This window comes from Pimephales promelas, chromosome 6 (genome assembly GCF_988280905.1).
Source record: "Pimephales promelas chromosome 6, fPimPro1.hap1.1, whole genome shotgun sequence".
Classification (NCBI taxonomy): Eukaryota; Metazoa; Chordata; class Actinopteri; order Cypriniformes; family Leuciscidae; genus Pimephales; species Pimephales promelas.
The window spans coordinates 37,927,523-37,944,102 of NC_142774.1; the positions used below are offsets into that span (position 1 = coordinate 37,927,523).

At 34.5% G+C, this 16,580-nt stretch overlaps 1 protein-coding gene across 2 annotated transcripts in view; it reads left to right on the top strand.

The window, feature by feature from the left end:
* The window catches only part of pard3ba (par-3 family cell polarity regulator beta a), a 178,028-nt gene that overhangs the window by 39,066 nt on the left and 122,382 nt on the right, over positions 1-16,580 (top strand). For both annotated transcript variants that reach the window (XM_039648339.2, XM_039648340.2), the window contains exon 3: positions 6,061-6,229. In XM_039648339.2, the coding sequence (XP_039504273.2) occupies positions 6,061-6,229 (169 nt within the window). The remainder of the gene's footprint in view (positions 1-6,060; positions 6,230-16,580) is intronic.

Consider the following 16,580-nt stretch of genomic DNA (forward strand, 5'->3'; position numbering starts at 1 on the left):
TCAGTCACTCTCTCAGTCTCTCAGTCTCTCAGTCAGTCAGTCAGTCAGTCAGTCAGTCAGTATCTCAGTCACTCACTCACTCACTCACTCACTCACTCACTCACTCACTCACTCAGTCAGTCAGTCAGTCCGTCCGTCCGTCCCTCAGTCAGTCAGTCACATTTATTCATTTTTAGCTGACGCTTTTATCCAAAGCGACTTACAAAGTGCTATATATGTCAGAGGTCGCCTCTGGAGCAACTAGGGGTTAATTGTCTTGCTCAGGGACACATAGGTGTCTCACAGTGGATTTGAACCTGCGTCTCTCACACCAAAGGCATGTGTCTTATCCACTGCTCACTCACTCACTCACTCACTCACTCACTCACTCACTCACTCACTCACTCACTCACTCACTCACTCACAAAATGTCTGTTTATATACTATATCTCAAAATCATTGCACCGTGGACATGGTACTTCTTTTAGTTTGTCTCTGGTGGCCAGTCAAGTCATGTTCTCTCATTATCCGACACTTACCACTACATTACTGCAGGTTTGCAGTGCACATGGTAGAATTAGGTGTCTCTCTCACACACACAGACACATGCAGAGCTGTAGGTGTGTTTGATTAGCAGGGGTCAGGTGTCATGTTCTCTTCAAAGACTGGGAATGAGGTGCTTCATTTCCTGAGTGTTCACAGCCTGTCTCTGTGTCTCCAACACTTTGTTAAAGAGGAATTCAACTGAGATTAGGAATGTGTGTGAGAGTAATAAGAGAGCAAAAAATACGAGTAAATAAGGAATAAATTGTTAGGCCTCAATGTCATAAAAATATTAGAAAATTATAATACATTTACTTTTTTATTGAATAGTCATCTTTTATCATACTGCTTTGTATTAAAATGATAAGCCTTATTGCTTTTAGAAAATGGCAGCAGTAGTAATATGCTAAAAATATGAAATAAATCCATAATTTATTTTTTCATTCCTTGATTAGCATATCTAAAGTATATAAACGAGTGATTGGCACATTAATATAAAATCCAGTTGTTAGTGAGTCACATTTGTCTATCAGCTTTGAACTAATATGATTTTGTTTTAATATGATTACATCTAAGAAAATGTGTGTATGTGAACACATTATGCATTCATTCATGCATTTAGTTTTTATTTGCATTTATGCATGTATTTATTTGTTTATTTCAGAATACTTTTTCTAATAATGTTTCTCTACTACAGTATTCTTTTAAAACATGTTTATTTACAATTTTTTATTTATAATTGAACAATTTATAACAACACAATTAGAAGTATCATTTTATTTAGAAAATGTGAGTGCAACTTGCCTTTTTGCCTCAGTAAACACCACCAATAACATATTAGAATTAGTAGACATTAAAGACATAAAAAAACCCTTAAACTATGTGTGTAATGAACACTTGAGCGTTCGAATATATATATATATATATATATATATATATATATATATATGTGTGTGTGTGTGTGTGTGTGTGTTATCCAATACTGCGGTTCAGGTGTTTCTTTTCGAGAGGTAATCTCACACATCTGGAGCCGATGTTCAGCACACACATGGAGGCCGGTCTCAGATTAGTCTGGTCTCCTTCTTAATCCCTGTAATTCCAGACTTGTTTGCACAGCATCACCTGAAATCACATTCCAAGGATTTTACCTGTGTGTGTGTGTGTGTGCCGAAGGTCTGTTTGTGAAGGCCTCAGCGCAGGTCACATGGGTGTGATTGATGTCGATGCCCCTCCGTGGGCGATCACGGCAGGAGATTTAGAGAGACTTTTTGTCAGGTTTATTTGTCATCTAGAGTGAGAAAGGGGAGAGATTGAGAAGATGGAGGACTATACAGGGAACGGGTGTGAAAATTAGGAAAGTGATATAAAGTAGGCTCAATGATTTCTGCGATGCAAAAACACTGACAGTCATAAAATCCAGCGATAAAAATGGAATTTACGGTATACTGCGGGGCGTCAGGGAATTTGGCAAAAAAATATTCAAGAATAAATAATGGTGTGGACTTGTGTACGGACTCTAAAAAAAGCTGGGTTGTTTCAACCCAAATGTGGGTCAAATATGGACAAACCCAAATGTTGGGTTAAAAATGTAAGAAAAAATGTATAGCTGAAAGTGAAAGTTGAAGTTGGGTTAATTTTAAATTACATTTTTATTACATTTGGGTTTGTCCATATTTGACCCAAATTTGGGTTGAAACAACCCAGCATTTTTTAGAGTGTGTGAATATTAAACCGCAAAAAGACCAATATTTAAAGCAACACTAAACAAGATTTTTTTTATTCTTGTTCTGCGCTTCGCGTCGTGACCGCATTACCATCTCGGGTGTGCATTGTTTTTCTAATAATTCAATGGCCTGTCGTCAATTATTCCGTACACTCTAAAAATTCTAGGTTGTTTTAACCCATTTTTGGGTCAAATATGGACAAACTCAGTCATTGGGTTATTGGGATTTTTAACCCAACATTTGGGTTTGACCATATTTGACCCAAATTTGGGTTAAAACAATCTAGTATTTTTTAGAGTGTAGATTATCATATCATGACATTGGGTCTGGGTAAAATGGTAGAAATATATCTATACACAATATTGGGTTGTTTTAAGCCACATTCTGGGTAAAATATGGACAAATGCTGGGTTAATGTAATTTAAAATTTTAACCCACCTTCAACTTTCACTGTAAACTTTATTTTGCATTTTTAACCCAACATTTGGGTTTGTCCATATTTGTAACAACCCATCATTTTTTAGAGTGTATAAAATGTATTTAAAAAGTAGAAAAAAGTTGCCACGTTGGCACAGTAAAAGTTATATTGTGTTCTTTCTGTAACCAATAAAAAATATATAACAATAAAACCGAATACCGAATAAAAACGCCTGTCGTTGATGAAACACCTGTGTTTTTGTCTTTGCCGCGCACTTATAGTATAAATTATATCCATTGTTGACGAACTACAACGTCCGTGGGAAGCCCGAACACAGAAGACCTGACAACAGGATGAAAATAACACACTCGACGAGCCGCAGAAATATGGCCATGCCCTTTTTTGCATATTCCGGAGGGAGGGTTGATGCAAATGTTTGTGTTAGTTACATATAAATCCCGTTGTTGTCCCATTCGAGTCGTTTTTGTAGGCATTAAACTTCCTGATTTTTAAAAGGCAATATCTCTATTTACATTGAACTTTCAGCGCTGCAACTTTGCAGATACTGTTCATGCACCAACAGCAACATTACACACTATTCAAAATTAAAAAGGTGAAATCGCAATCAACCACCCCTTTAATATCTCAAGTGTGACTGTATAGGACACAATGAGAATTTATTAGACGGTTTTGACTGGTTATCTCACAATTTTGAATATATATATGCCACAAAGGGTCGGGATTTTTGACTCACAACTCACAGTGACTGTTTTAAAATGATTATTTTTTTAAAAGCTGAGAGTGTGTTTATGTTACGGCCCTCACGAGGACATCTGTGACCTGCCATCCATCATTAATAATATTCCAGTGGCGTTTTAAAGCATTAGGCAGTTTATTGCCCAGCTACTGTTATGAAGGAAGGAGTTTTCATTGTTTGATGTCCAGTTTGCTGGTCTCTGATTAGCTGGAATTGACATGTGCTCTTTTCAGTGAGTCACACTACGATGTTTCAGGAATAATGTGCAGTGTGTATACGGCACACACAGCTGCGGTGATGAATATGTCCGCTCGCACGCTTCAGGCCCAGGAATAGAGTTTGATCAGGTATGAAGCACTTAGAGGAAGAACCAGAGAGAGAGACGGCCATCTATCAAACCCGTGAGGAAGTGATTCCCTGAGATTACTTTTCCCTCTCTCTCTCACTTTTGCCATCTGATCTGGACGATTTTGGTTTATTTTTTAGCACGACAAACGTCAGCCCATCGAATCACGCGGCCCGGGCTCGGGGAGCGCGGCGCAATATTTCCCTGTGATTGATGATGCGTCTTCCTGTTGCGTGTCACTGGTTATTGTTTTCCTGAAAAACAGTTACGGATGCAGATGACTTCATATGGAGCTCCCTTAGTTCTCACCCTCCTCCGCGCTCGCCGTTGATGCTCCTTGTCTTTCATTAAGCCATTGTTTCCTCTGCCAGGTCTTTGACGTGATTGGAAAGGCGAGCGCGGGCAAAGAAGGGAAGTGCTAATTCATTAGTGCCTGGCGAATGAATTCATCAACCGCCGCGGCTTTATGGCCGCTTGTCAACGTGCCAATCCGAGACGGTCAGAGTCCACGGCGGGCGCGCGCGTATACTCTCTCTCATTACCGTCAACCTCCTCTCGGCTCATAACGCTACCGTGACATTATGTTTGACAGCTTCTGATTCCCTTGTCACATCTAATTTGACCATTGATGCTTAACGCACGTGCTCACAAACACAGACACCTGTCGGCTCAGATTTTGTTTTTTAATTTAATTTTATATTTGTTTATCACACTGCCCGCCGTGCTTATAATATGGTTTGGGAAAGACGCTGTATGCTATACTCAACCGAACACACACACACAAGCTCTCAGCCTTTACAGTCTGATCTATAGACAATTAAAGTATGGTTGCCTGTGTAATGTGTCTAATTATTGCCTGATGGTTGTGTACATTAATTTGTCTGTAATTAGTATTTTTAGACGCCTGCATGAATAATAGCATCTCTCAACAAGAGATAATAAGTGCGTGGGTGTGTATTTTCTGAATAGCATATTACTATTCCTTGCAATATATTTGCAGTATGCATAATGTGCACTGTTTGATAAGTTTCTGAATGCATGAAATAACGGGATTCCCTATATTTGCCAACATGTGAACAGTAAAAAATACAAAAATTACAAAAATACAAACTTAAAAAAATGGAATAAAAAAAATCATTTAACAAAACAAAAAAAACACAAATGAAAAAATAAATAAATTAATTAAAAATAATAAAATAAACGAAAAAAACAACAATAAAACAAAACGAAATAAATTAAAATAAAACAAAATCAAATAAAACAAAACATAACAAAAAAAAATATATAAAAATAAAAAAAATAAAACAAAATAAATAAAATAAAATAAAATAAAACAAAATAAAACAAAATAAATAAAATAAAATAAAATAAAACAATTGGACTGCCAACATCAAGACATGCTAAATATATGAATGTGAATTGATAAATATTTTTATAATGTTTAATGCAATTTTAAATGTTTTTATTTTTGTTTAATGTATTCATATATTTAAGATTAGTTAGATAATAAATAAGATAGTTAAATAATAAATAAATATATTTTTAAAAGTATGTCTGCAGTACTTTTGTGAAAAATATTTCATTTTAATTTATAACATTATTTGAAATCAAGCTTTAAAGCTTATTTTAATATTTGAGATAATAACTGGACACTCTTTTGAGTTAAAACAGTGACAACAATGTAGCATGGCTGTTACTGAGTGTTTGACTTGATATCTGTTGTCGTCTAATATGATATATTACATTCAGATGATTTTTATGTGTGACTGAAGTGTCCAAATATATTTTGGGGCCACAATAACTCATTTTGCTCTTAGGAATTTCACATTCACACGTTTCCATACTGTATTCTTTGCAGTCTTACATTTACTGTCATTTTTGAAGCATCTGTTAGTGACATTAGCTAGTTTTTCCATTCAGGGCTTTGCTCTGAGTGAGAATGAAATATCAGTATTGCATCATGACACAGTATCAGACACAAATCATCCTCTCTACCTTCCAAAGAACACCTTTTGCATATTTGAACTTTATGAGCTTGAAGAAAGATGAGAAATTCAATATTAAGCAGTCAAATGCTGTAATTCCAGTTGTGCATGATTAATGGTATGGATTTTGTACAAAACAAACAAGGAAAACTGTTTGATCGATGCACATATAGTATACTGGTACCTCTTTGTTTTCAACATTGTGTCTCTTTTGATGCCCTTGTAAAATGTATTGTTTGTATATATATTTTCAGCTGTGTGTCTTGTTTGTTTGTTAGTTAGTCAAGTTTCTTCTTGTCTGTCCTCAGCTGAAGGCTGTGTACGAGAAGATGGAGGTCCAGCAGAGGGCGATGGTGAGTCCCGAGGGGAGTGTGAGGTCGGGTGTCTCCAGCCCTGACCACTCTGAACCCGAGCTCAGCGTCCTACAGCCCTACCTGGGCAGCGAGATCGAGGTCACCACATCTGCCCTCAAATCAAGTACGTATAGCAGCGCTAGCACTCACATGTCTGCATCAATCAAAAACAAAATCTATAATAGAATCATGCTAAACATTTTTATTTTATTTTATTTTGTTTTATTTATTTTTATTTTATTTTATTTTGTTTTTTTGTTTTATGTATTTTTATTTTATTTTATTTTGTTTTGTTTTGTTATTTTTCAATTTATTTATTTATTCATTTTTTTGTCAAATGATTTTCTTTCTATTTTTATTATAAAATTATTATATTTATTTTGCAATAGATAATTCTTCTGTCAAATAGTAATAGATACTGAATACTTCATACTGAATACTTCTGCTTTGGTCAAAGAGAGATTAAAATCCATAATAGAATCATGCTAAACATTTTTTTTGTTTTGTTTTACTTTATTTTATTTTATTTTATTGTTTATTTTTTTGTTTTATTTTATGTTTTGTTTTGTTTATTTTATTTTATTATTTTTAATTTATTTATTTATTCATTTGTTTTTTTGTTTTGTTAAATTATTTTTTTTCTATTTTCATTATAAAATTATTATATTTATTTTGCAATAGATAATTCTTCTGTCAAATAGTAATAGATAATAGTATCTTAAATCTATTAGTCTCATACTGAATACTTCTGCTTTGGTCAAAGAGATATTACAATCCATAATATAATCATGCTAAACATTTTTATTTTATTTATTTATTTATTTATTTATTTTATTTTTTTTTGTTTTATTTTATGTTTTGTTTTTTATTATTTTTAATTTATTTATTATTTTTTTGTTTTGTTAAATGTTTTTTTTTCTATTTTTATTATAAAATGTATGATTTTTTTTTTACAATAGATAATTCTTCTGTCAAATAGTAATAGATAGTATCTTAAATACTTCTACTTTGGTCAAAGAAAGATTAAAAGGCAGTAAAAGCAGCTGTAGGTGAGTGAGGTATATTTGTGGGTTCAGTTTAAATCGCTGAAACCTCTAAGGGTTAACCAATACTCTGTTTCCCACATGCACAAGTGTCTTTCATTCCCAGCGACCACAGACCGACTGAATGGAGAAAACATCTGTATGTGCACATCGGCATGAGTGTGTGTGTGGTGGTTTTAAAGTGTGTGTAGATAATGTGTTCGTTTTCATAGTAATGTGTGAACTTGTGTGGTTGCATTAGTTGCTGCCAATAATTGAGCTGATTTTGTGTGCATGTCTGTATGTTTGTGTGGTTTGGTGTTAACTTGTGTGTTTTGAAATAACATGAGGGTGAATAAATGATGACAATTCTTATTTTTTTCGGGCGAACCATCCCGTTAAAAATCCTTAGTGACCACCCTCAATGCCCTAGCAACCAGATTTGTGACACAGACGACTGTTAAAGTGGCTAACGCTCGCTCAACGTCCGGCTGTCGGAGCTGTATCAATTCAAATGAATGCAAATGTTACACTTGCCATTCCTGAATCCATCATTGTGACTGCTCACTCAGGCTTGCCCTGGCTAACCTTCCCATAATGCCCCTCTCTGAAGCCAGACTGCAGGCAGATGTCCCTGTGTACACCTCAAGCACTACGATGTCATTACATTACAAAAAGCCCACTGTCAGCTGCACACACAATGCTCGTCTCGCTCATTTATCAATTAAATGATGTTGAGGACAAAGAAACCGTGCCCAATGTAGTTTAGTAGCCGTGCCGTAGCCCTGGTGTGTGTGTGTGTGTGTGTCAGCACTTGGGATTTGATGTTGAAACCTAGCCGAGGCGATAGGGAAGTCAAAGAAGAGTCTTATTGAATCAGTGGCACTAAGGAGGAGAAAGGCCTTCATGGGATCAGGGGTAACTTAATTAGTGTGTGTGTGTGTGTGTGAGAGTGTGTGTGTGAGAGTGTGTGTGGGGTGCAAACAGGAATAATGACAGCATTTGAATGAGTTCATGCTTGGCCAGATCTCAGTTAACTTCTGAAAAGTGTACACTGATAATCTGGTCGAATGTGTGTGTGTGTGGGTTTACGTTGCTATACTTTAAGGGAAAATTTGTCCCCAGAAGTTTGTTATATATGACCAAATATTTTATTCCTTTTTTTTATACAGAGACCCACTGCTGGAAAACTGCAAAACAAAGCAATTAATAAGTAATATCTATTTACGTGGGTCAAAACAGCAGCTCACAAAACAGCATATATAAGCTTTACAACATTTTATTTTATCAATAACTGTTTTGTTTTGTTTCTTTTTTGTTTTCAACTTATTTTTGAATTTAAATTAGGAGTTAAATTATCTTGTTTTTTGTTAAATCAACTATTTATTGATTTTTTAACTATTTTGTTTTTGAAATTTGTCCCCAGATATTTGCTTTTGAAGTTTGACCAAACATAATTCATACTTTTGTTTTTATTTATATGTAAAATTCCATAATTAATATGTTAAAACTATAATTTTATCAATCAAGATTTACAACATTTTATTTTATTTTATTTTAACTGGTATTTGTTTTTCCTTTCGCTAAACCTCTGACAATATTGAGAAGAAACAGTATCGTCTGCAGTGGCTGTGTTGTGTTAAGTGTGAGCTGCTGTTTTGTCTAAATTTGAGTGATAAATAGATAAAACTTATTTGCTTTGTTGCTGTTTTCCAGCAGTGAGTCTCGGAGGGACCCAGAGCGTCCTTGACAAAAGCACAAAGAGATTTGGAAGGCACTTTTACTTCTGTTCTGTCAGGGGCGGGGCATAAGAGTGAGTGACAGTTGGTGACTGCTGAATGAAGATGGTTCGAGAGGGCCCGTGGGTCAGCACTCAGTCTGTGGGTCAAAGACACATTCAAGCACTCTGTAAATGTGAGGTTAAAGAGGTGGAGATCAAACCGAGAGTGATTGACAAGCGTGACAGACCTCTATCATAGCTTGATGGACCACCCTCACACCTGCTGATCTGTCTATCTATCTATCTGTCTGTCTGTCTGTCTATCTATCTATCTGTCTGTCTGTCTGTCTGTCTGTCTGTCTGTCTGTCTGTCTTTCTGTCTGTCTTTCTATCTATCTATCTATCTATCTATCTATCTATCTATCTATCTATCTATCTATCTATCTATCTATCTATCTACAGTATCTATCTATCTATCTATCTATCTATCTATCTATCTATCTATCTATCTATCTGTCTGTCTGTCTGTCTGTCTGTCTGTCTGTCTGTCTGTCTGTCTGTCTGTCTGTCTGTCTGTCTGTCTGTCTGTCTGTCTGTCTGTCTGTCTATCTATCTATCTATCTATCTATCAGTCTGTCTGTCTGCATATCTATCTGTCTGTCTGTCTGTCTGTCTGTCTGTCTGTCTGTCTGTCTGTCTGTCTGTCTGTCTGTCTGTCTATCTATCTATCTATCTATCTATCTATCTATCTATCTATCTATCTATCTATCTATCTATCTATCTATCTATCTATCTATCTATCTATCTATCTATCTATCTATCTGAAAATGTGGAACTAATATATTATATTGATATTATATTCAGACTCATTACTGGTACAACCTAGAAAGAAAGATGGATGGATGGAGGTGAAACTCGAAAATGTGAAACTAATATATTATATAGACTCATTACATGAAAAGTGATATATTTCAAGCCTTTATTGGTTATAATTTTGATGTTTCTGACCTACAGCTATGAAAAACTATTCACAGTATTCTAATTTTTGAATTTGGGGTTTTTATATGCTGTAACCCATAATCATCACAATAATAACAAATAAAGGCTTGAAATATCTCACTTTGCATGTAATGAGTCTGTATATATAATCAAATTTTTTGAGTTTCACCTCCATCCATCCATTCATTTTCTAGGTTGTCATGGGCAACACACTCCAACCATGGTCGTCACATTAGTGCAGTGCAGTTTAAACAAATTAGACCTGCTGTTCATGTTTACTTAGTCATCACACAAGGAAAGGATTGAGGAAAGTGTGTTTTCCCCTTTCGTTTCTTCTCTGATGTAATTATAAAACGGTGCTTTGTTCCGCCAACCAGAGACTGGGAGTTTGTTCCTGCTCAAGCCATAATAGTCCTCAGAAATGGGGCAAATCTGTCTCTCCTCTGACTGTCTCTGCGGCACGAAGCTGTGATTACAGCGGCATCGATCCCTGACCTACACACTCTCATTACACACACTCTCCCAGTCTTCACACTGCTCTCACGACTCCCAGCAGCACCTGAGGTGGGCGGCCGCTCATACCTGTCAGCAATCGATTGCCAATAAGACAGAATTACAGGTTAACAACAGACCATCTCAGACATCGAATTTGGTATCTTGGTATCTTTTTTTTTTTAACATTCATCGTTACTTTCCTCATAGTGATGTGCCACAGATGGGAATAAACACAGTATATAGCCGTGACAAACAGATGAGGCGTGACTAAAAGAATGTGACCCCATTTCACATGACAGACCTCTCAGGGGTCAAAGGTCAAGAGGATTCGCCTTGCTGTTCTTAATCTTAACCCCAGATTTAAGAGTGGTTTTCTTGTTACTTTTATAACGATTGTAGTTGAGTGGGAAGCTATCTGGGAGCTTGCCGCACAATTTGGGACTTTTTACTTGACCCTTATGTTGATTTTTACGCCAATAACACGTTTGACAGAAGTATCTTTATTCAAACGCAGCACATTATTAAGGATGGGGAATTTCCATCGTAAATATATTGCGTTGATGAAATCCAGACTCTGGATTCCCCCATAATTCCCTGCACACAATCTTGGGCCGCATATAGAAGCGCCAGATGTGAGTGCATAATTTCCTTATCTCTGTAACCGCTCTTAATTAAGAGTATTTATGTGAGGCAAACAATGCTGTTATTATAAAAATGTGACATGCTTTTATTTAATTTTCATGTTATTTTTGGAAAGCAAACATTTATTTTAATTGAAAAAAATAAATAATTCCAATTCTGCTTTAATTTTGAATCATACAGTTTGTTTTAAGGAAAACAACTATATTATTTAAAGGGATAGTACACTTTGAAATACATTTTTGGTATGTTTTAGCTTACCTCAAGGGCATCCAAGATGTAGATGTCTTTGTTTCCCCCAGTAGTTTCAATTTTGATATTTTTAGGTCAAACCGTTCATGTCTTCAATTATATAATGGAGGTCTATGGTCACCACCTCAAAGAGCATGCACAGAGAAGTCCAAATTAAACATGATTTAATGACGCGTAAATGTAAGGACACATTGATGGCCTAAACACGAAAAGAGTGGTTTGTGTGAGAAAACGAACAGTATTTATATCGTTTTTACCTCTTGTAACCACAGCCACAAAAGCGCCCATGCCCTCAGATCACTTGGATGTGGCTGTGGTTACAAGAGGTAAAAACTATATAAATACTGTCCGCTTTCTTACACAAACCGCTCGTTTCGTGTCTTCGGCCATCAATGTGGACTTACTGTACATTTACGAGTCATTAAATCACGTTTAATTTGGACTTCTCTGTGAGGTGGTGACCATAGACCTCCATTATATGACTGACAGACAACGGTTTGACCTAAAAATATATCAAAATTGAAACTACTGCGGAAACAAAGACACCTACATCTTGGATGCCCTTGAGGTAAGCTAAAACATACCAAAAATTAATTTCAAAGTGAACTATCCCTTTAAAACGTTGCACTTTTTAAATTATTATTTATGAAAGGCAAACAGCTGTAATGAAAACTCTTGAAATGGAGCTTCAGGTTTGTTTGTCTAACATTTAGTCAATTAATAGTGTAATATTTTCATACTCAAAGCCCTATTACTCATATCGTGGGATTGCCTCTTATTTATTCAGCTGAAAAGACTTATATTCGTAGCACATCCATCTGAATGTTGGACTTTTCCTGGAGGATGAAACCACTAGAAGGGCTGTTCCACTCCTGTGTCAGAATAGACAATAATTAAAGGTTTTACCTTAAATCGCTGTGGTCATTACAGATTTCCCACACATTCTTACTTCTGTTATTTCAATGGGCGTAAAATCGAAATTAACGCCTAAAATTAGATTGCACAAGCGTTTCTTTTGACGATTAACCTTGAGGCTGGTGGAAATAGTGCCGAGCTCCACCAGGTTCTGCAGGTCTGATGGATTTGGGAGCGACTCTTCATCTAGACACTGCACAGATGTAACTCCTCTATAAGAATTTGTAAACATCTCGAAGGTCTGAGAGTCATCAGGGTGTAGTTAGTGGAGAACCTGCAAGTTGGAGGTCTTTTGGTGTATATAAGGTGGCATACACACACAGGAAGCAATCAAATCTCTTAAATTAAAATATCTACACCATCTGTCAGCATTTTTTTTTGGACTCAAGCACAAATGATACTTGCACATTTATCTAAACTTTTTAAGCTCTGAGGTAAAACAGGCCTCGAACGAGTCTGGGTTTCTGTCTAGGTCTCTTTCATTGGCCTTATCTGTCTCATATGCACATTGCCATTGAAATACAGAGAAGTGCAGTTCAATAGTTCAGTGGTGCATTTGAAGATGGCCCTGATGAGTTGAAATATTACAATATCAACGGTTTTCTTAATGAAGTGGCTTCTAAAGCAGACGCGTTTATAGCTGTTATAGCTTGCTTCTGGTTCCAGTACCTTATTAAAATGGCTGAGTCAAAGAGTCTGTGTTAATGACTGCCAGAACACTGAATCAGAGTTTCTGTGCTGGTGTGATCATACTGAAAGGCCTTTTTGATTATTTTTAACAGCCTGAAGATATGAGCAGTCTTTGCTGATGTCTGTTTGACCAGGGAAAATGGCAACTTTTTTAAGCTCTGTGCTTGAGTTTTTTTTGTTCTCTTGTTCTTTTTTGATGTTGATCTTTTTTCAGGGTCAGATTCGCTCTTTCTGTTGATTGTGGCTGTAAGTTCTCAGTTTTCTATTCTGTCACCACATGCAAGATTTTAGGTCTTTAGGAAGCTACTTTAAAACTACTTTGACCAGCTACAAGCCACTCATAAAAGTGTTTATGCTGTACGCTCGTTCAAAGGTTGGTCAGTAAGCTCATTAAAGCTGATCAAAAGAGAAATATTGTAAAATATTATTACAATTTATATATCTTAAAATGTAATGTGATGCAAGAAATCATTATAATATGCTTATTTGCTGTTCAAGAAGGTCTTATTGCAAATTGTTGAAAAAAGTAAATATATATATATTCAAAAGAACAGCATTTATTTTAAATAGTTTGTAACATTGCACTGTAAATGTCTTTACTGTCACCCTTGATCAGTCTCTGATGCATCCTTTCTGATAAAAATTATTCATTTATTTATATATATATATATATATATATATATATATATATATATTAGGGCTGTTAAATGATTAATCACAATTAATCGCATCCAAAATAAAAGTTTGTGTTTACATAATATACGTGGGTGCACTGTGTATAATATATATACTGTATATACACACACACATGCATGAATATTTAAGAAAAAAATATTTATATATAAAATATTTATATTTATATATAATATAAATTATATATAAATCTATAAAAAAATAAATACATGAAAATATTTCTTAAATATATGCAAGAATGTGTGTGTGTGTGTGTGTGTGTATATATATATATATATATATATATATATATATATATATATATAAAACAATTATACATAGTGCACCCACATATATTATGTAAACACAAACTTTTATTTTGGATCCGATTAATCGTGATTAATCATTTGACAACCCTAAAATAAATAAATAAAAATATATATATATATATATATATATATATATATATTTATTTATTTATTTATTTATATATATATTTATTTATTTATTTATGTGTGCATGATAAACAAGTTTATGGTCACTGAGATTAGATTTATATATATATATATATATATATATATATATGTATATAAAAATCTAATCTCAGTGACCATAAACTTGTTTATCATGCGCACACACACACACACACACACACACAGACATAAATGAAGAGCTTGTAGTGCAGTTATTAGTTTTTAGGTTAGAATTTATATATATATATATCATATTCATGAATGTGTATTACGCATTCTCATCACAAGGCGTTATATACGACACTTTTGCAAAAGCGTAGACATCCAATGCACATGGCACCTGTGTTTATGTATGTATAGTATATAAGCGCTTAATTTATGTAACAACATTTGAGTGAGGCAATACCTTTTTACTTATGTAACAGAAGATACATGTTTTTACAAGTAGAGCAGTATTTATCTGGCACAAACTAACTAAATTTAACTTTATAAATGAAGGAAAAATCGTTTATGAGTGAATCTGTGTAACTTTTTCTTTGCACACGTGTGCAAATATAGGCGAATGGCATGCAGTGTGAATGGTTAACCAACTGTCATTCATTAGTGTGGGTGAAATTGCTCAAGACTGCTAACCCGTTGTTATGTAAATGTAGATGCTTGTATGCTAATGTGCTCATTAATGAGGTTACTGTTTCTGAATTAGTCTTTTTTCCAGCTTAGTGTATCTCTCATATTTCTCATATTTCTCCCGTGTAGAAAACACTATTTCCCACGACTTAGCTCTTTTCTTCAGCAGTAATGTTTAAGCATTTTGACCTTGCCAACGTTCAACACATTTGTGTACTTCAGATCCTTGAGATGTCACAGTGTCTCCGGCCTTATCAATGAAGGTCTTGGAGAACCTCTTCAGAATGGAGGCCAAGGACGTTCTGTTGGATATAAAACTCCCTCACTGCATTTTTCCATAGAGTTTTATTCTGTTCCTGTAAAAGACAGAGCTGTTTTTGATGGATCTAGCATCCTGTTCCCGTAGCCTTTTCTGCTGAGTCTAGCGATGGCTCCAGCGTTTGGCAGTTGTCCCTGTTATGGAAACCAGACAAACGCGTGTGATGGGAGACGTTTCTCTGGACTGATGAGTGTGTGTACGGAAAGCTGCTTTGACTCACTCAGATGTCTTTCTGTTTGTGTTGCGTGAGACTTTATTGTTGTGCTTTCATGTGGTGAGTTTAGTGTGATTTTAATTGTGTTTATTTGATCCAATGTGTTTCTGAAAAGAACAGAAAACACTCTAGGTAATGATCAACTAGTGTTTGATCTGTGCTTTTCTGTCTGAACTAAATAAAACTGAATAATGGGAAATGAGACTTATTAAAAAAATACTTATTTTATACAACGAATGAATGCACAAATACGTAAATAAGTACATGCATAACTAAATACAAAGATAAATCTATACATAAAGTAAATAAAACTGACACAAAATGGGAACTGGCTCAAAATGGTCATATGTTGCTTCACTTTTTAATAACCATGCTTATGAATTATACACATTAATTTTTAAAATTGAGTCAAGAAAAAAATAAACGTGTATTATCTTCATTTCATGGTCATATCTCTGAGTGTCTTTAACCATGACTTACCAGGACAATGAAAGTACATAAAAACTGCAATAAAAAAAACACATTTTCATTACTTAAAATAAATAAACATTAACTGAAATAAATAGAAAATATTGAACTTATTAAACATATTTTATTTCAGCTGCCAAGGCAATAGTTTTATATAAAGTTGAAGTACTAAAGTAACTAAAAATTAAATGAATAAAAAACTAAAATCTTAATAAAAATATAATAGTCGAAGAGACGACTCGGCGCCGGCGATATGTTATTCCCTAAATTAATACATGATTAACTAACTGTATTTTTCTTTGTACATTTCTGAAATGCACTTTCTGTAAAGCTGCTTTGAAACAATATGTATGGTGAAAAGCGCTATAGAAATAAATTTGAATTGAATTAAAGGAGTAGTTCACTTTTTTTTTTTTTTTAATTTTGCGGATAATTTAATACTCACCCCCATGTCATCCAAGATATCCATGTCGTTCTTTCTTCAGTCAAAAAGAAATTAAGTTTTTTGATGAAAATATTCCAGGATTTTTCTCCATATAATGGACTTCAATGGGAACCAAACGGTTCAAGGTCCAAAAGACAGTTTCAATGCAAACTGCAAACTGTTCAAAGGGCTTTAAACGACTTCCAGACGATGAATAAGGGTCTTATCAAGTGAAACGATCGCTCATTTAAGAAAAAAAAAAGTTTTATAAGCTCAGATTCAGTTTGCACTGAAACTGTCTTTTGGACCGTTTGGTTCCCATTGAAGTCCATTATATGGAGAAAAATCCTGGAATGCTTTCATCAAAAACCTTAATTTCTTTTGTGAGTAAATTATCAACAAAAGTTTTTTTTTAAAGTGAACTACTAACAAAAATGATAAAACAACAAAATTGCTAAGACTTTAACTAAAATAAAATATAAAAATAAAATCGAATAAAAATGTATATTATTAAATCAATAATCTAAATGATACTGTAATGTACCC